The 21,180-nt window shown below is 40.8% G+C and overlaps 1 protein-coding gene across 1 annotated transcript in view; it reads right to left on the reverse strand.

Moving 5' to 3' along the window:
* The window catches only part of snrka (SNF related kinase a), a 40,659-nt gene that overhangs the window by 14,327 nt on the left and 5,152 nt on the right, over window positions 1–21,180 (reverse strand). The window contains exon 3 of the mRNA XM_061081296.1: window positions 4,846–4,987. Within this exon, the coding sequence (XP_060937279.1) occupies window positions 4,846–4,987 (142 nt within the window). The remainder of the gene's footprint in view (window positions 1–4,845; window positions 4,988–21,180) is intronic.

Here is a 21,180-nt window from a genome sequence, read left to right on the forward strand (position 1 = left end):
TAGTGGGAGGGTGTAGGATTTCAGAAAGGAGCTGGTGAATAATGTATTAATTGAGATGTGCAAATGCATTCTGGTGAATCAACAGGGAATAGAGAGCAGAACGACACGCGCATGCACGCACACAAACACACACTCACACAGGCAAGTTAATTAATGAAAACAGGGAGAGAAAACCGTGGAAGACTGTGTTGATCCAGTGGCATGACACACAAAGCAGACTACAAATAGCATCAAAAACCAACCCAGGTGGAAACTCAAAGCAAATCCAGTTTTAAACTGAGCTCATAGAACAAAAAACAGAATTCATAACTGCTGGAAAATATCAAAGGAAACCTGCCCTTCTCTCCTCATCACTTACAAGACTCATAATGTCTCCCTCTGTCCACGGGTTCTTGAAAAGACATACTTAGCTAATTGGCACAAAAGCTCACATCAGCCTGACGCAGCAGTCACTGGCTTTGAGAATACTTTGGAGGAGACATTTGTTTGAAGCTGATGAAAAAGATGTTAACTCTCAATAATGCAGGTTGCTGTCTCCATCGTCATAAGTGATGCAAGGAAAGTTGTTTGTACACCTCTAACTGAGGCCAGACAAATTATGATAAAAAGAGCTGCTTCATACAACAATGATGTGAATATTTAGCAACAACAGCTCGAAAGCTGGTGGTTTTTCCAGCTGTCTCCAAAAACTGATCAGACAGAGAAAAGAACAGGCATCTGAAAACCATTACAGGTTTGAACTTGTTCAACATCAAAATAAGTTTCACTTTGTCTTTCCATTCTCTGAGTCATGCCTGTGGTTTCCCTCAGAGAAACACACCATAGATCTGAGTTTATGACCATTCTCCACTTCACAGTCACCAAACATCAGGAAGCGTTCAAGTTATGTTTTCCCAGTAAACTCCAAGTGATACTGAGAGTAAATGCAGCGGAAAATATATGTTCCTTGGGCAGTCACAATGTTTACACTATTCTATTTCATTAATCATGATATGAGCATTAAAACTAAGCCTTTTCTTCCCAGTTGTGTCAGTGGCTCTAAACAGAGCTATATTTATTGACGGAATTGCTGCAATGACAGGCAAATGCCAATACATCCTAGTTTTCACAATTACATGATGTGATGCGAATGAGCATTCAGTGAATTTTTGACCCATCAGATTGTGGGTTTATTAAATCTTTGATGCAACACATAACCAAAGTCTAAAATGAACTGCTAAGTTTATCTGCCAATAACAAGTAAAATACAATAACTTAAATTTCATTAACCTCAATACAACGTCTCCTTCAGACCGCCGCTCTGACTTCTGAGTTCACAGTTTGACAGCAGGACTGAGGTCATGGTCTGGGACGCCTGCGGATGAGATGTCCCAGTCCGATAATATGTCCTCACTCAGCTTTGACCTCCAGTCTTAATCAAGTCAATTACAGAATTTCCAGACAGGTGCTGCCATGCGTACGACCAACAGCGTCTGGAAATCTGAAATCATGACATGGCTGGATAATTCTCCACGGACTGACACTGAAAATATAAGCCTGAGGCGCAGCATGCAACAAATAGCTCCACTGCTCAGAAGTCGGAGCACATCAGATTGCTCCCAGCTGCTTCAGCTTAGCACTTCAATCTAGTCAGATCTCTCCTTCCACTCAGAGAAGATGAGTGTTTATTTCCTGCGTCTGAAAATAACATGACGCCATTGCTCATAACCATGAAACCCTCCCATTCCCACTCTGTCAATTCAAGAACATATGGGCATTAGAATGAATAAACATTGAAAAGTTTTTACCTCTTACAGTTTGTCTATGTTAACAAGGTGTGTCTGCAACAATCAATTCTGCAATAAGTCGTCTGATGGTGCTATTAAAAACCACAAAATAATTGTTGTAATTAGCAGAAAGCATGAAGTAAACAAGGACATGTACCCAGAGGAATCAGCAGTGCCTCATTAACCTGAAATAAAATGTGAACCAAAAATTGGGTCAAGTTTAAAGTAGTAGAAATATTCTCTTGGTCACAGCGAATCATCTTTATGTCTTCAAAAGTTCACCCCGTGTATCTGGAGATAAATAATTTACACAAACCTAAGATTTGTGATCTTCTAATACAAATGGCTTATTATGCAACTGATTATTTATTTGCCGTCCTGCCAAACTCATCTTGAATGTGGAGCATGCGCTGCGTGCAGTTGGATTGTGCTGTTCAGCAGCTGGGCTGCTCAGACTGTGTGAAGAGCTTTACTCGGTGCCAGCTACTGGAGCAAATTGGTCTGCAGGGGCTGGAATAAATCAGAGGGTCTACTGCTGTGTTCCAGTGCTCTCTCCACTTTACCATGCAGACCACTAATCCAGAAGCTCGGGGAGAAAGAATTTTTGAGTGGAATACATATAAACTGTAAATATTTGGTTGAATTCTGTCTTTAACATTGCTATACATCCATGCATGACATAACAGAGCAAAGGCCCATGCACTCTGCTATATGTCATTTGTTTCTGTATCGCATGTATTGACACTACTAATTATTCAGTTATGACAATTGATAGGGGGGCAGGGGGTGGCTGTGGCTCAGGAGATAGAGTGGGTCGTCCACTAATCAGAAGGTCAGTGTTTTGATCCCAAGCTCCACTGGTCTGCAGGCCAAAGTGACACTGAATCTTAAATTACCCTGACGATGTACCATCTGTGTTTAGGTTTGTGTGTCGATAAGCACTTACAGATGTTTGGAAACTTTGTGTCACGATTGTTGTGACCATAATTATCTGTATTATCGCAGGGTTGTTTAAATGTGTTGAAAATGTTCCAGAAACTGAGGTCATTTCACAAAGTTTACATTTAAATAATATAATCATTATCAACAAAAAAGATGGTGATATTTCAATAATGAGTGGAGGAGAGACGGTTAACAATTCACTCAAGTAATTTGGCGACCGTGGATAATAGCAGATGTTAGCTGAGGCCCAAGCAATAGCAGCTCTCCTACTGTAACAGCTCCCTCCTCTCTGTCACTCCCTCCGCCATATTTTTAAAAAACAAAACAAAAAAAAGGCACGTTGCTTTCTGCCCCTGTGTTTTGTAGACTTCCAAACTTTGGTTGATGCCTGACAGTACCAATCAAACTGTCACAATAACTAAAGATGGTATAAACAAAACAACTATCCCTCTAAATTTGACCATGGTGTACCATGAAATCAGTTACCTTTTCGATCCTAGAAGCACAATGCATTAACCCTTACTGCTGGGTGAGAATTATTATGATAATGATTGTATCAAAGACATCTGTACTAGGATCTGGTATCTAGAGCAAGCTAACTGCAGTATGGTTTACAGGTCGATGCCCTGACTACAGACTGCACCTTAGATTAATGCGATCGGTTGTTCTCCAAACCACATCCAGCATGTCGACAGTAGGCCAGACACAGACAAAGAAAACTGGGATTTATCCAATACACACAGGGATATGGTGGTAAGTAGGGCAGAATAGGAATAAATACAGCCCAGGCAGCCAACAAATAAAAAAGAGAAAGGTTTCATGCAAGTCTTACTGTTGTTAGCCATTAAGACTATGAAAATAACAGTGGAGATAAGACCCGATCGATGCTCCTGATAACCCTCAAGGCCAATTTATGCCTCTCCGTTTTTTCTATTACGGACAGATAAGACCGCCCTATCCGTCGTGAAACGTCCACTCCGAGGGCGTCGGACAGCTTTTCGTACACGTCTGATTTTTCTAACTATCCGTCTTCATGTTGGAGACCCGACGGACCGCTCTTGGCTGTGATTGGTCCGCGAACGACATCATTTCCGTATGACGTAATTTCCGTATTTCCGGACCTCAAACTTCCTGTTTCCATGTAGCAACAAACACGAACACAACTATGATTCTACGATTAATGTGACGTGTGTGTTAAGCCAGCGGAGTTGTCCGGCTGACGGTGGCTCGTTAGAGCACTGAGGGCATGTGTGCACGGTCACATACGGTTATAACGAGCTTTCAAAGCGGCGCTAGCAGGCTAGGCTAGCCACCATGCTAACTGCGGTGGTAACAGTGCAAGAACCCGCCGTCACGACTTTAATTCCACTTCTATCATGACACTGTTTCTATAATACCGTCAGGTTAGAAGCAAACACTGGATAGTAGTAGTTAGTGTCGGGAGTCCCTGCTGACTGTGTGTGGAAGCTGGGGGGAGCTAGGTCCGTGTAGCTTCTAGCTACATGTAGCCTCAAGCAGATTCAAGCTGTGGAATCAGCAACACAGTTCGGAAACAAGACCGGAGAACCGCTGCGCTAAGAAACTATAACATCAGCATCTTGACCCGCTGGGTGTCACTTTATTTAGTTCTGTTAGTTGCCATGGTTCAGTGTGTGGGACGCAAGCTAACATGTCAACAGAGACACGTGGACTTCTTCTTCCCAAATGGGGTAGGCTTCTCTGAGCTCGTCTTCCGTTGCGCCACCTATGGGTTTGGCGGTGATTTTTTTCCGGACGTAGACTGACGGAGAAGTAAAAATCAAAAAGACTCTTTGTCTCTCGCTGAGACCTCTCCGAGAAACGGACACGTAGTAGTATATAAGAGCCTTCAAGGCGCAAGTCAAAAGCTGTTTTCAGACATGATTGCTTTTCACACATGCGCATCCCAGCAGGTGGTTCTCAACAGCAACAAATCCTCCACATTATTCCTGCGAGAGGTGGAGCAGGAGTATGTACTCTGCTGGGGATCCTCTGCTGGACTCACACATTGAATCCAGCAGGGGATCCCTGACTTTCTACGGACTTAGGTTTTAATGGGTTAAACAATGACCAGAAACTGAACATCATCAGATTTATTTCTCTAAGTTCGATTACTCACTCTTCGCAGGCCCTGGAGACGTGAGCTGGTACAGTGTATTTACAGTCCATGATCATGGTGAGGGTCTCGCTGTCGTTAGCTTCCTGGAAGGGCGGCTGGCCACATACCAACATGAACAGGATCACACCCAGACTCCAGATATCTGAGGAAACAGGGACACACAAAGAAACACAATCTTAATTCAAGTGTATTGTTTTTCAATCACAGAAGCAATCATGGCCGAATTATATAAAATCATTACAAAATCAGTATTCAGTCAGAGCAATCACACACTGTCCTTGGTCCATAGACGGGCTGTTTTGAGGATGAAATTCGATTTATTTATCGAACAAAGATTCCTCAGTTAATTCTACACAATATGAAGGTATTGTGGTTGTTCAAGGTGATATAAGAAACATTCAGTTGCAAAGTGAGATGATAAGACTGTTAAATTGTTTGCATAATATGATGGGAAATAAAGCAACAACAGCAGATGTAGCAATCACATTCATTGTGACATACAGTAATGAAATCTCACTCTGACCACACCTTCTGACTTCTACGAACAAAAGCCATCAGCATTTTGATGTGCTCAAACTTCAATAAAACAGTTATTGTGAAATATTGAACCTTGATGCAAAACACACATCTAGATTTAGGGAACAACCTTTGGTTACAAATCATATAATCTTGTCGCATATGAACTCTAAAGCCCACTGGCAGCTCATCTGTCCAGCCATCATCACTAATTGGCGTCACTTCAGACAGTGCTGGGGTAGGAAGGCCGTCTCAGTTTGTGTTTTTTCAAAAATCTCTTTAGAACAAAGTATGGGAGCGTAATGGTGGAATAGACGCCACAGTATTGAAACGAGGAGACAATTAAAGGAAGGGGATGTACTCAGAGGGCTGGTAAACAACGTAGAGAGAGGGAAGTTTGGGGGGAATGTTCTGAAGCAAATCAAGGTCACTTCTTTCCTCCCCCATCCAGTGATTTTAACCAGCAGGCTGCAGGAGGACAGTACAGGAGTGACTGTCTGTATATATATAATGTGCCTATTTCATTAAAACCCAAAACAAGTTTGCATACATAGTGCTCTCATACAAATGTGAATGTGTTAACATTACAATGAATGTCAAGTCAATTCATCTGTGTGTATCTGCTGTTGCTGGGAGCACAGAGAGAAAATAAACCATCAGTGTGCAGAAGCACTGGCCCGTACAACCATAAACATGCACACGCACACTCCTCGCTCCAGCAGCAATAACACAACTAACAGAGGGGGGGTGAACAGCCACCCTCATGCACAGAGGACAGTGAACACCTTCCTGTCATTCTTATAGTTTGCAGTGTCCGTAACTCCCTCTCTTACAGACACAAGTATTACATCTGAACAAACCGTACAATTATATCTCCTCATAAACATGTTTTAGTGTTTTGTGCATCATCATCCTCTGTCTCCTGTCTGCAGAGGAGCAGCACCAACTCACTTAGATTGGAGGGGGAAAAACAACATTACAGCAGCTCCTATTGGCAGCGCTGGAGTAATTACCATGATGAGGATTTTTAAGTAACTTTCTAATTAAGCTGAAATGCTCAGATGGCCTCAATACTCAATGGGTTTGCAGAATTGAGTCCTAATAAAGTATTAGAAAAATGCAATTTCTTTCTTTCAGAGACATGATATAAAACATTTCATATTGATTCCTAAATGATTTTAGCTGGGGGCTAAGCCTTGATTTAGCTATCTCTCAGCAGGAATGCATTCTACATTAGACAAGCCCCGTCTTTAGACCTAGGTATTGCAGGTCTTAGCCAAAGGCTAAACACTACATAATTAAACTAAGTGAGTGTTTAGAAAGGGAACAAGATAAGCTGGACTTTAGCTTATTATGGTTATAAAAATAAGAGCACTTATTCAGGGAGAGAGCTTAGCGGTTTGAAGTGAATAGATTTGTTTGGTTTGGATTTTAATACTCTCTGTCAAGTAACACATATCTGCAACTTATCCTTGACTCCTCTCCAGTTCTGATACACATATTCCCACAAACTTGCTCTAATTCAAAGCAGTTCATTCAGGATTCTTAGCACCTGACAAGTTTTTGTTTCCAACAGTTTAGAGATGAACCAACGCAATCAAGGGTGTGTCATTAATTGAAGGTATTGCATAATAAACATGAAAGTTCAACAGTAGTAGCAAGAGAGTTGATTGTATTAATGACCCGTGTTTATCAGCAGACCAATACACACTCTTTTTTTCAAAAACAATCGCCTTCTTCATCGTCTCTCTCCTACTAATAGAATATGACACTCAATGATGAAAAAAAACGTATTGGGCTAATGGGCTCAAAACCAATTTATTTGTTGTCAAAGAGCTTGAAATGATTCAGAATCATGTGCACCCACTGCAGTGTGGGGAGTGCCTCTCTCCTCCGGTCTGTCACAACCAGTGGGGTCATCAGCACACAGGCTACAGGAGATGAGTGTCCCTGAGGCATATTTTAAACCCATTCCATTTAACCATGAAGTAGTGAAGAAAAAAAAGACCATGTAAAGACTGGCACCAGCATATGGGGGTATTTGCACCTGCCAGTGCTCCACAGCTGAACTCTGCTTCATACGAGCACAGTGACCACAAGCAACAACATATGCTGGATTAGTTTATCCTCTGAGCAGCAACGCATCACATTTAGAACTAAAGAACGAGACTTCCACGGAGCGCAACAGAAGCAATTGATTTGTCCAAATGAAAAATGCGTCAGTACAGTGTCTAACCCCATTCACAAAGCACCTACAATGGTTTGACATGGCTTTGGTTTGTGAAGCCCTGAGTGAACAAGACCAGTGATGTTAATCTGAGCGTGTTAACAGAGCAAAAACGTTGATGAGCAAGAAGATACGACAACAACATCCCAAAACAGAAAAAAGCAGTTGCTCTGTGGGATTAACACTGCCATATGATAATGGAGACAACATACACATCCGTCCTCCAGCCTGTGCTGATGTCTCCTCTCCTGCTGAAATAATAATAGACATGGATGCAGACTCAGGTTGGCTCATCATGACATCAGTGTAGCAGCTCACTGCTCAGTGCATCACAACACGATGACAAACCAAGAATCAGGCTATGCATTCTTGAGAGAGAGTGTGTGTGTGTGTGTGCGTGCGTGTTTGCGTGTGAGTTGAGTGTGTGTGTGTCATAGGTCTTAGCAGAGCAATTTAGCCTGTTCCTGTATACTTTGGACATTATTCCAATCATCCGCTGTGGGAGGTCTAAATGTCTCCTTTCAGTGCTGAGGCATCCAACTGTCACAAACGCTGATAACCAGCACTAAACACAGGTTGGCTTGTACTTTGGGCAAAGGCCAAAACACAATGCTGCCTAACACCATGTGTCAAAATAGCTGCCCCTATTACTTTCCATGAAAACCCCTCGCAACAGCCATTGAAGATTTTTTTACCTTTTCGGTTTTCCTGCTCCATGTGTGCTCCTAGTGCTGTTAATGAGAACACTTCCTAGTTGTGCTTGGGGCTACACTCTGCCGAGGGCCAGTTTAAGTTTCTTATTTCCTACTCTCCTTCTCTCTGTGCTCACAGCAGACAAATTCCCAATAAAGCTGTTCTCATATGCATGCTTTTTTGTTTTGTCAGACAGAAGAATAATCCTACCAACATTATATAAAAAAAATTATATATCAAGTTTTTATTGTGTATGAACACACCTACATGTTAAAACAGTGTATTCCCACGCTGATGTAACCAGCAGCTAAAAATAGAAAGTGTAAACAGGAAGAAGCAGCAGAGAATGTCACATAACATTAGTGGCGGAAAACTTGGTTTATAGTGATAACATTCAAGGGACTACTTTATATAAAGTGGATATATTTAACTTATTGTAACGACAGACTAGTGATGTATTATAGCACTAATTTCCTTTCTGATCCAATGCTAAGTAAAACCCAGGTTGATACAATACAATACTTTGTAGTAAGCTTCTACAAATGCCTGCTCTATGCAATAGAATCACGTGTGTCGGTGTCAATTTTTGTTCGGATATGTGCGTCAGCACAAGTGGGAGGGGCTTAGTGGATCAATGTGTATCTCTGCTTTAAAGACAGATTTCACCCATTTAAAAAAAAAAGGATCAATGATTATCTGGTGGTCGGTTTTGTCTACAAAATGTCTGCATGTCTATGGACTGTACTTAATAACGCCTTTTGAGTCTGCCAAGCACTTTTTATTCACCCATTCACACATTTATAAACACATTGACACACTGCTAGGCAGATACAGGTACTGTGGAACACTTCGACTCAGGAAACCTGACACATTCTGGAGGGGATGGTTTGTACTTATGAGTTCAGACAGACTCTCTTTGATTGATAATTCATCCTAAAACCGAAATGTTTGGGATATGAAGTGTCTACATTTAGTCCACATCTGATGAAGCACAGCTACAACCTTGAAGATAGCTAAATCTATTAGGTGCAGCCAGGTAAGCAGCATGAGCCGACTGGCTTTAGTTTGCCTAATTTTCAGTTTGACATCAACCCCTCTCAAGCAATATTTGCAAGAAATATAAGGCTGTAAGATTGCAAAGCACGCAAAAGGAAAAACACAAACACTCCAGCCATGTTAATCAGCAGCAATTCTACAGTCTGTCACCAACATTTACAGAACTGTTGAACCAGAAGTGCACTCAACCGTTCTCGTCAGGCCTTCAGACTCTTACACTCACACACACGCTCTCATCACATTAACATGAATGGTGCTGTCACTGGCAGGCAGACAAGAGTGGAGACGACACTTCAGGTGACAGATGTAGATCTGCTTAAAACCTATATCTGTCAAATACAAACGTGGTGCTGCTCCATCACCTGCTAGTGACTGCTGTCCAGCTTTCCCTCTCATGTGTCACAGGTCTTTCCTTAAGTGTATGGTATTATATAAACAATGCAAACAATACCAGTCACAAGTTTAAGAACACCTATTTTCATAATTTTATGTCTCACTGTATATGTTTACATGAACCGCAATCTTATGAATACTGACCTTATTCTATTTTGATGTTCACAATAGTTGCAAATAGAATATTCCATTCATCTTTCTATTTACATGTTACAGAGCATTGTCTGATGATGATGACTCACATCCACACTATGTGCGGTCAGTTGGTATCTTCCAGTTCTGCACAAACAATCAAAGCCTTATTAAAACAAAAGAACGGATTCAGTCAACAGAAAGACTATTGTACTTTTACATTAATATGAATACAGGAAGTGTTGAAAATATTTATGCTGTGACATATGCGACAGATAGATATTGAAACTGTGGTGGAAGATCTTTCACTGTCTATCTTACTGTGAACCATGCGCAGCACGCGGAGATAATAGGCAAGACCTCATATTTTTGGAAGAGCAGTGCGGCTCACAGGCCTGAGATGGCCGGCTCACACAGGCAGATAACATGGGAACCAAAATGAAAAGAAAGACGGTCTGCGACATACATAATGATGCTCACGCAGCCAGTGAAACCCACGCCTCATCTTCAGTGCGTTCTCTACAACTTGTCAAAGCAGATGCAAAATCTTTACAGATGCAGTTAGGGTTTTTTGGCGCATGTGCAAAAGCACTTTCCTTTCTTTTCAACTCTTCAACTTTAAACTGTGTGTGTTTTCCATGATAAAACAGACTTTCTTTCAGTGTGTTATCTATGTGGTTGATGTATAGACACACACACACACAGCATGAAGAGACATGTCTGACAACTCTTAATGTGCTAATGATTCTGCTCCAACCTACAGCAAACTGTAGAAAGTAATTAGAGCTTAACAAAAATGCCTGGGATTGTCAGTTTGACACTGACCTTGAAACCTGGAAGCATCGCATAAGAGACTGTACAACTGACTTTCAGTCAAAAACATGGTAATTCTTTAGTTCCTGTTTAGAGCCTCCATCTTTCATCTTCTATTCATCAATTTATTAACAAAGTAATTGGTATTAAATGGATCAAATCCTAATTTTACCATATAAAGAATGCTACAGACAACTGAGAACAATATGCAAATTAGGTCTCAGAAAGAATGAGGGTTGAGTCAGACGGACATGCCACAGTTCTAAATCTCTATATTAATAAGTATAAACCTTCCTCAGCTGACTGAGGAACAACAGGCTGTAAGCACATGAAAATAGCAGTGCCTGTACTTATTGTGGTGGGATATGAGGGATTTTTATTTTTAATGTTAGTTGTATCACTGGGGCATATTTATCCTCCTCATCCTGCCAGTGATAGTCAGAGCAACAGATGTTAAAAGAACCACGGCACACAGAATACATTGATGCAGACAGCACATCATTGGATCGCTGACTTGAAAAAGAGGATGTTTTTTGGCATAAATGAAACAATATAAAATATGCATGTGTGTGATGGATATTTGTTCACATGTGGGGTTAGTGTGTGTAATTGACAGATGCAATGAGAAAATATGTGAGTAAGACAGAGAGAGGAAGGAAAAAAAGAAATATGCTGGCTCTCAGTGCTGATGCTGCTGAATATGGATGAGAGCCAGAGAACCAGAATAAAGTGCAACTCTCTCCCTGGCATCTCCTGCCTCATGTTGTCTTCTATTACCATGATGGCTGGGGGCTTCTTCCCTCATTTGAATATCAAAGACAGAAAAATCCCGTATTCCTAAACTACTCACATAGCATAAATATCACTTTTATTTAGAATTATGGACAGAAAAAGTATTGTCACTATTGAATAATATTAATACGGTACTTATTATTTTCATTAGTAACTCTCTGGTCTCTAGAATGTCACAATTAATTTGCCTGTTTTGTTTTAACAATAAAACACCACAAAGTATTCAGTTTACTCTCACATAAGAAGACTTGCATTACAGCCATACATTTCTATGACTCCACCAACTCGTCAACTTGCAGGAAATGAAGTGACCATCTCCACGTCTGTTCCTGAGATAAGGTGTTAAATATTGGCCAGAAGTTTTTGCAAAACTGCCAAATTCTAATCAGTTGATCTTTCAAGTCTAAGAGAAAGTTTGTGCCAAATTGAAGAAACAGCCTTGAGGCTTCTCCTGAGATATCGTGTTGACATCTTTGTCATCTAAAATAAGTACTACAACTGATACAAATATACAACTGGATGCATTCAAAACCAACACAGGTCACATCATTGTTAGTTAGCAACTGTTTATTTACTTTTTATAGCAAAAAGTGTTGTAGTAATCAGTCTCTATTTAAGTAAAAGTAGTAATGAAACAAAAACAAGAAAAATCTCATAATCACAAATATCATGCTTGGTTAACTACAGTGCAGTTATATGTTGTTATTCTGAAATGGACTGTGATTTAGTTATTTTTGTGTTTAATACACTTAAAAGAAACTAATCATTGCAAACTGCACATTCCAGCAACAGATGCGCATCAGAGCATACTGTGTGTCATACTATGTCAAATAAATCACAGTAATCAAGACATTTTATTATTTTACTTTGAGTGTGGTTGCCACACATTATGCAAGAATTAGTTATACCTTTAACAGTGAACACGCTTAACACGTTAAACACGTTAAACATGTACTGATGTGTTAACCCTAGCACTACTTAATATCATTACTGATAATAAACCCTGCAACAACAAATTTAAATTTTTGATCAGTTTGCTACCGAAGAAATATTTGTGCTCTAGTTGCAGCTCAAACCATAACCTAGCAGTGCTTTTGATCTGGTAATATAAACATGTTAAATTGTGTTTCTGAGAGAATAGTGTGTTGTGGGACTAAAACAGTGCTAGGCCCTCCTAGGACCTGCTGCACTGTGAAAGAAAACGATGTGGCTGCTACCAGACTGCAGCATATACAACCTTCCATACATACACAACCAGATACTTTTAGTCTTTAAGCTTAGAGGCTTCAGCATTACAACTAGGCCTGTCACCATTATTACTATCGGCTTATCTTCCAATATATAAACATGAATTGAATGTTTTGCTGACCTCGATGCATTGCCTGTTGTGTTTACATGAATGTTTGTTACATACAAATGTCACTGTAATTTAGTGTTTTCATTCACACAGAGCAAAACAGACAGTGAATCAGAAATGAGGAGTGAAAACATTTTGTATTTAAACTGGATGAGATTAGAGCCCTTTAACTTGATTAAGTTGTTCAAATTACTTTGTTTAAAAAGAGTGGCAACAAAAAGGTGGGAATACTGGGTTTACACTACGTTCATTATTACTGCCACTGGTTCAGGATTAGGGCTGACAGGGTGTCCCCATAACCATCCGATCCAGTTTAATAAGACAAATATCCTGTGTCAAATATGTATTCAAGAGCAATTTTGTTATTAGAACCAGATTCCATTTTAGTTATTGTTTTGGTTGTGTGTGTGGTCCAAATGTCAGAATTAATACATTTATTTGTAAGAGGTGCTCTTTAAAAGCGTGTAGTTGCATTATTATAATGTTATTTATCATATCAGTGGTCTTAAAATGATGAAAATAATATCATTTATGTCAATTATTTCTGGAACAATACATTCTCCAACAAAAAAAATACTGTTGATAGAGCTCAGATGACATTTAAATATCTATTTGTTGATTGCTGAAAAACTGACTGAAGCCACAGATGGAAAGGAAAGTAGAGGCAGAGACCCCAGGGACCACAGGAGTACTACTTCACACCTGGCCTACTCACATCCAGAGCATGTAACCATAGCAACACTGTGTTGCTAAATGTGCCTCTGTCAGGCCTGGCGAACGTAAAATCACATACACACTGGAACACAATTACATGGCATCCCTACACACTAACATCTGACAGCCTCAGTCTCATTCAACCTGGGGATCCATGTTTCGCTGCAATAACATTTCACATCTACATTGGAACAGCTATGTTCCCGAGTGATTTGCAAACAGAACCAGCTTAAAATGCATGTCTTCACCAGCAAAACAATCAGCGTGTATACAACTGAAAATAACAATATCATATGATAAAAATACATTTCTGCATTCTCATCTTGGCTTCAACAAGCACCCCAATGTAACAAAAAGCACAGAGTCGCGATAATTAATATATCGACTTATCGCACAATATATAAACATTAACTCGAGCTGCATGGGACGCTCGAAAAAAAATAAAGCAACAGTTTTCTATTGCTTGTGCACGTCAAGTGTATGATATGTCTCTGTGCGTGTCAGTTAACCTCGTCAGGGTGGTCATCCTGTTTCCAGTTTGTCAGAGAGAAGCTGAGGACAAAGCAGAGAAGCTGAGGTCTCACACACTCAGAAGGAGAGATTCTCTAAAGGCATTGCCAGAGTGGCCTTAATTGGTGGGACTGGTCTCAACCTCTCACCACCACTTCTTACTACACCATGCTCATCTCATCTTGGCCTTCTCTTCCCAATCTCATTTCTGTATCCCTGTATACACACACATCTGCCATTTAGTGAACACTCCCTCCTACTGCTCTGAGTTACTGCAGAACCATGGTACTTTAATTAGCGACTGTGGGATTTGTATCTTGGCATCTTGTCCTCTCCTACTCTGCTCTGATAAACCACCAAGCAGCTTGAAATGACAGCAGCCACAGCACCAATAACAGGGGACCGTGTTGAAGGAACTGGAGCACAGCCCTGAGAAATACTGTAATGAGTAGTTTAAAGCTTTTTATTGAAACAATTCTTAGCACTTAGGGATCAATGCAAAACAAATCCTCTGGCTGAAGGTCCTGGTCTCACTGGGACCCTAAACAAACAAATTTGTAAGCTAATAGCATATTTGATTCAGGGGTCAGGTAGGAACCTCTGAACCACGTATGTTATTAGCTTCCAGACAGCCCAGTGCTCCCAGTGAACTCCTTTAAAAGCAAAGCTTGACATTTACTTTTTATAAATAAGCACAAAAGTTCCTGTGTTGAAAATTATCCAGGCACATCATGGACTCAAGGCAAAGAATGAAAATCTAATGTGTTTTACTTTATGGAGTTAAACAAGGAGACATTTACAAGAATATTCTCTTTCTGAAGGACTAGTTGTTGTTTTTTTAGATCAATTTGGTATCAGAGAGCACCTCCACCTAGACCAGAGGATTACTCAGTTCAGCTGAGGGCTGTTAACTGATTGATCCTCTGGTTCAAAAGTCAGCAGCAAAGCTTCCATAGAGAGACACACGTGGGAGAGACACACACAGTGAGACACAAACGGCAGAGAACGGACATAAGAGAAACATGGAGCCGAGTTGAGCTAAAAAGTCGAGAGGACAGCGTAAACTGCCGAACACTTTGAGTTAAGTTTATATATTGTGTCATATCGCAGAGCCTTAAGTGCCACACAGTTTTACGTATCAAACCAAACAATATTATCAGTATCAATCATGATTTCTCCATTGACCTCCTCTTATTGAAAAGCTTTTTCCAGAAGGTTTGATTAGGTTGATCTGCCATTGTTGAGTGTAAGAATGTTTAGTTGATCAAGAACAGTCACCAACATTTACAGATAGTCATCTTAAGAGCAACAAACAGCTTCCAGTTGAACAAGACATACTTAAAGTTATCCCACAAACATGTTTTTCTGCATATCAACAAGCCATTCAATTATCGCGTTAGGCAGCCAACTAGGCCTATCCAGTGGCCTGTGGTGATACAGGGCCTCATTGCACACAGCAACACCACCTATAATTTGTCATGGATCACTGAAAGGAATGATTACATTTAATCACCTCCGTGCCCTTGCCTGCGCGCTGTCTTCTCTTTACAGTTGGATCCCGGGTAATGTTTCCCATAGAATTCGATTTTATAGGCGATGGTAGTTGCCCCCAATGCTAATAGATAATCAAGCAGCTCTGTCTTGGTAAGAACTAAGACGATACAATTTCCTGTCATTGTGTCTTCTAATTTATAGCAATTATCTTAAAAGGGAGCATGCCTAGTGAAGTGATTATTTGGATTTTAGTGATCAAGAGAAGAACTTAATAGGGTGTGGCTGTGACAAAATACATCATGTTCCCTTCAACTGGCAGTTGAAAGAGACCCAGAGAGTAAAGGAGCTGACAGCTGGCTGATTCACTGTTCGGCTGGCTCACCAAATGCTGGCCAGATGAAGTACAGTGCTGGCTGCGTTATCTGGGCTGTGAACTAGTGGATAAGTCAACCAGAGAGTACCTCTCCCACTCATCAACTCACTGTGTGTATTAATAGCAGATGTGTCAGATCCAGAGCAGTCTAGACATCTGCCAGCTCAACCTGGACTAGTGTTCAGGAAGTGGAAAAGATGACAGGAATACAGGACAAGCCAAAGGAAGCTGGCCAAGTCACAGTGACGTTGAAAACAGATTCTGATGTGGAGTCTGGCTGCACACTCTGTCACTTATCACACACCTCTTCTGCCTCCAGCTGATAACACTCAGCCCATGCTGTAAACGTTGGCTACACAACCTGACAGCAGTGGATGATACAGCTGCAATATGTATGATACAGTGTATCACAGCATTTCCGGTGTTACCCATGACACTATGATATCTGTGGACGGCAAAGAGCAGCATTGACTACATGTCTAAAATTCTGCATTTGTCCACTTACAGAGGTTGGTTATGGTGCATTTTAATACTTTATCTTGTAGGGATAGAAAAAGTAACTGTTTTACCAACAGTGTTTCTGTCAATACATAGTGGACTTCAGTAAGTTGGCTGACTTACAAAGACAAACAGTAGCTATTGGTAGCAAATGGTAACCGCTCCTATTTGACCAGCCAACTATCTACTACATTGAAACATGAATGTACATGAAAGTCAACTCTCAAACAAGATTGCTCAACGTTTGATGGTGCCAGGTCCATAAGAGTGAGAATGTGTGGATTTTTTTTCTTCTAAGTATTTACATTTAGTTTTAAGACAGAAACAGCAATTTGATGGCATCACCTAGGCCTATAGAAAAATGTGACCAACAATTCAAACGGTAATTGCCAATAATGGGTAAAATAATATTAACTTGAAGCATTGAAAATTGCTAAGACCAAGGCTGAATGAGGAATTAGGGGAGTTAAAGTATGTTGTAAAGGCATCAGTAGCACAGGGTTTCCCCCAGTGCTGTATAGGCCTGGCGGGCCGCCAGGCCTTACTCCCCCCCCCGCCAGGCTAAGCGTCGCATGGTTTTTTTAAAAAAAAAAAAAAAAAAAAAAAAATCCGTCACTCGCGCACATCAACAACACTTCACTTCCTCATTGAGCCCCGATCACAGACATGGCCCCGATCCCCATGCAACCATCCTATTGGTCCAAACAGTCACATGTCCCACCCAGACACCTTCACTGACCCTCGGACAACAGAATGCTCCTTTAACACAGTGTTTTACTGAACATACGTCGCCTTCACTGATCCTCAGACATCAGAACGCTCCTTCAACACAGTGTTTTACTGAACATAAGTCAAAACCGAACATAAACATAAACCTAGTCCGTTACACGATTAGGCTGCAGCTATTTGGTTTTATTAATTAAAAATAGGGTACTTCTTATTTCATACATTTTCCACAAATATGGGGAGGACTCAAATAGCCCTACAAAGTTCTGTGTTTAATTTATTTCAAAGTAGGCCGACACTTGCCTGTGTATTTTGTTTGTTTGTTATTTTGTTGCTTGTCTGTTTGAGTAGCTGGCTGAAAGCAAAGAAGTAGTACGCTTATCTTTTATTGGTAACCAAACTGTTACGGTTCATTGTTTCTGAAATAAGAGGCCTGACTGCTATGTTCACAGCAAACTTGAATTTTTTTTAATATTAAGTAGGGCTGCCACTAACGACTATTTTTCTATCGATTAATCTGACGACTATTTTATCGATTAATCTAAACGATTAATTTTCCTCCAAAAAAATCAAATTGACCATTTCAATTCAGTTAATTTTATTTTGATAACAAACTGTATGTCACCATATAATGCAGCACAAAACAAAATGTAAACAAAGGCTCAAATATCAAAGTGCAAAACTGTAGGTTTAAACTAGCAACTCCAACGTGATAAAAATAAATAAAAAAGAGGGCTTATAAGTAGGGATGCACCGATCCGATATTTGTATCGGTATCGGTACCGATATTGTAGAAATTTCTAGATCGGGTATCGGTGACAATGGGCCGATCCATATCGGCGGATCTATTCAGTGTAATTCTATGCTGTGCGCTGTGAGTGACGTCATACGCAAGCAACAGCCTTGCGGAGCCGACAGTGTCCGGCGCCTCCCCCTTCGGTTCCCGGTGCGAGCCGAGCCGCCTCCACCGGGGCCGCGGGGCTCCCCGGAGCCGGGCTGCCGGCTGCTGGTGCTGCTGCCGCGGTACCGGGACCCGGACCGGGAGCCGGACCGGGACCCGGAACTTTGCCCACTCCGCACGCCGCCGCCGCTAGCTTCCCCCGGGCGGCTGTGAACCCCGGTCCGGCTCCCGGTCCAGCTCCCGCTCCGGCTCCCGGTCCGGGTTCCGGTCCCGCTCCCGGTCCCTCCGCCGGCCCGGTGCCGGACGGGTCCCGGTCCGGATCTCCCGCCCTGCTCAGTTTGAACGGAACCGGCGGAGCTGCAAAGTTGGTGAACTCGCCCGCGGGTGACTTAGAACTGGTGTGGACCAGGGGAATCCGACTGTTTAATTAGTATCGGTATCGGATCGGTATCGGCCGATACTAAACCTCAGATATCGGTATCGGTATAGGAGGTGAAAAAAGCGGATCGGTGCATCCCTACTTATAAGTTAAGTCAGCAGTGCAACTCAAAAAGATATCAAAGTATCTATTTAACCCCTTATCAAAATAAAAAAGTTAGGTGTGCATATTAAACAAAGTGCAACATGTTTAGAGTATAAGACTCAACACCCCCCCCCCCCCCCCCCCCCCGCGGGTTCCTTCTAGCAGCCCTACCACCAGGCTTAGCAAGTTTTCTGGGGGAAACCCTGGTAGCAGAAAAAGCTACAGAAAGCAGCAAGTCTCTCATACATTGCTCTGAAAATCAGACAGAAAAACTAAAACTTTACAGAACTTACAGGTTAGAAATCCAAACTGTATCAATCACGCCTCCAAAGACACATCACAACTTACGTCATGTCCAAACACTAATTGGCACATGTCTGCCCACAAAGTGATGAGTCCTATTCTTGGGAACCACACACCCTAGAAGAAAGTGAGCTAATGACTGTTGCTATTACCCAAACTGTCAGCTTCCTTTTGCTTTACAAATACAATCTGTTCCTGAGGGCCACTGTGGTAACCACATCGCAGCATGTGTCAACCTATCCCACTGTTGGACTAATACAAACTTCTGTATCAAAGATTAACTGATGGATGATGAGTGGACAACATCGAAAATTATACATAAATCAACATTGCCACTTGGGTTTATAGGTCTATGACTTAGTCAATTGCCACACCCATTGTAAAATGTAAATATGTTTATAAACACAACGCTTAGGATTGATATTAAATGATACACTGGTCTCAAAACCATTTTTCAATTTGCTGCCTTTTTTCACAACATGTTTTTTACAAGACCGTGCCAGCAACTATGTGGGAATATAATAAGGCACACTGGGGCTTTGACCTGAATGCTAACATTGGCCAGTTAACATGTTGTCCATGACAATGTTAAAATGTCGATGTTTGGCAAGTAAAATGTGAACAACTTACACCTTCCTAAATCACTGTTAACAAATGAGGACTAAACACAAAGTACTGCTTAAGCTGATGATAAAACCCTAACTTTTCCCTTAAGGTGCACTAGCACATAATTTAGGTGCACCTACAATTTTTCACTGTGCATAGTGAAAAATTGCAGAGTAATTTTCAGTACTGTTCTGGTCCTAATAACTTGTGATTAGTGTTGATGTTTATTGTTAAAGTGTAAAGTAAACTCAGGTCAAGTCAACAGCAATGCTCCCAAATACTTCTCAGATTTGCTGACCTGTTACTTGCCCTCTGGGCTACTGAGATTTGTGGATTGAGCCCTGCTAGTCTGACCAGGATCCACACTGTAGAACTCTGCATGCCAACTGAATTGACAATGGCTTTTATTTATAATTATTTTGGCTTGTGTATCTTTGTAAAGCATTTCATAACATTGTTAACAAAAGTGTTATATAGTTTGTTAACTATTATTTATAAGAGTTGTTATTTTGGTCTTGACCAACGTGGGTGACCATTGCAAACTGAACCATACTAGTAGTGTGGCTAAAAAGGGTGAAAATATAAGCCAAGTCCTTTATTATTCATTATTAATAGATTTAATTTATTGATGTAAAATCGTTCATATCTGAATAAGACAAAAATATGTTTTTACTGAAAGAACAGTAGGTCTACCAGTGGAAAAGAGTTTGTCCTCATGACTTGCAGTTTGCACGATTTGTCACTTTTCATCCCCTCCATCGATGTGTGTCAGTTTGCCTGTCTCTCTCTCACTCTTGAGAGTGCAGCTAGCTTTGACTAATCCCCAACATTACTGATGAACAGCTGACCGTTTGCTCTCTCAGCCAGTGTGCTAAAGTCTGCCTTTATCCTTCTTCCACTTTGGAAATCGCTCACACACACACAGTTGTACAGGAACATATCCGATTACCCACTGTCTTTAACTACATTTCTATGCTTTTAAATAAATGAGAGCGAAGCAAGAGAAAAACTAAGGTGGCTTTTATGGATACATAACTGTTATGGGTATATAGGAACATGAAGATGCTCATTCACCGTATAATTAGAAACACTCACATGTTGTTTTTTCTGGTGCTCTTAGGAATTACATGCTCTGCCTGATATGAAGAACTAGAAAAGACCAACTTCTAGGGTCATTTATAAAACGGGTATTAATGGAAATAGAACAAGATGCATTTGTTCCAGCCTTTCCATCCTCATTCACATGCAACTTTCTCTTTAATTTCAGCTTCCCTAAAAAATTTGTCCTCTTTTGAGTGTCACTTCACAAAGTTAAAGGACACAGATGTACACATTTCCATTAACACCAACAAACTGTTAACATCCAACATTTCTGAGCAACTTAAATTAGACTGGACAATCTATTCAATGACAACCCTAGACATGATCTCAAACTCATACTTAAAATAAGGCAGTGACAGCAAAACACCACAACACAATCCTTGGATTTGAGATTTCTAACAACTAAACCTAAGAACAACAGCATAAGTCAAACTGCAGATGTGATCAGGTGTCATAAATATAAAATATAGTCAAATGTGCCAGCTCTTTAAATTCCACAGAAACTTAAGTGATGGGAAAGAAAAGTGATAAGGGACAATGAAGGCTGCCTGTTACCGACAGCTCATCTCACCAGTAGGGTTGCTCCCTGAAAGTCAAGATTTAAATC

The sequence above is a fragment of the Limanda limanda genome, chromosome 11, assembly GCF_963576545.1.
Source record: "Limanda limanda chromosome 11, fLimLim1.1, whole genome shotgun sequence".
NCBI lineage: Eukaryota > Metazoa > Chordata > Actinopteri > Pleuronectiformes > Pleuronectidae > Limanda > Limanda limanda.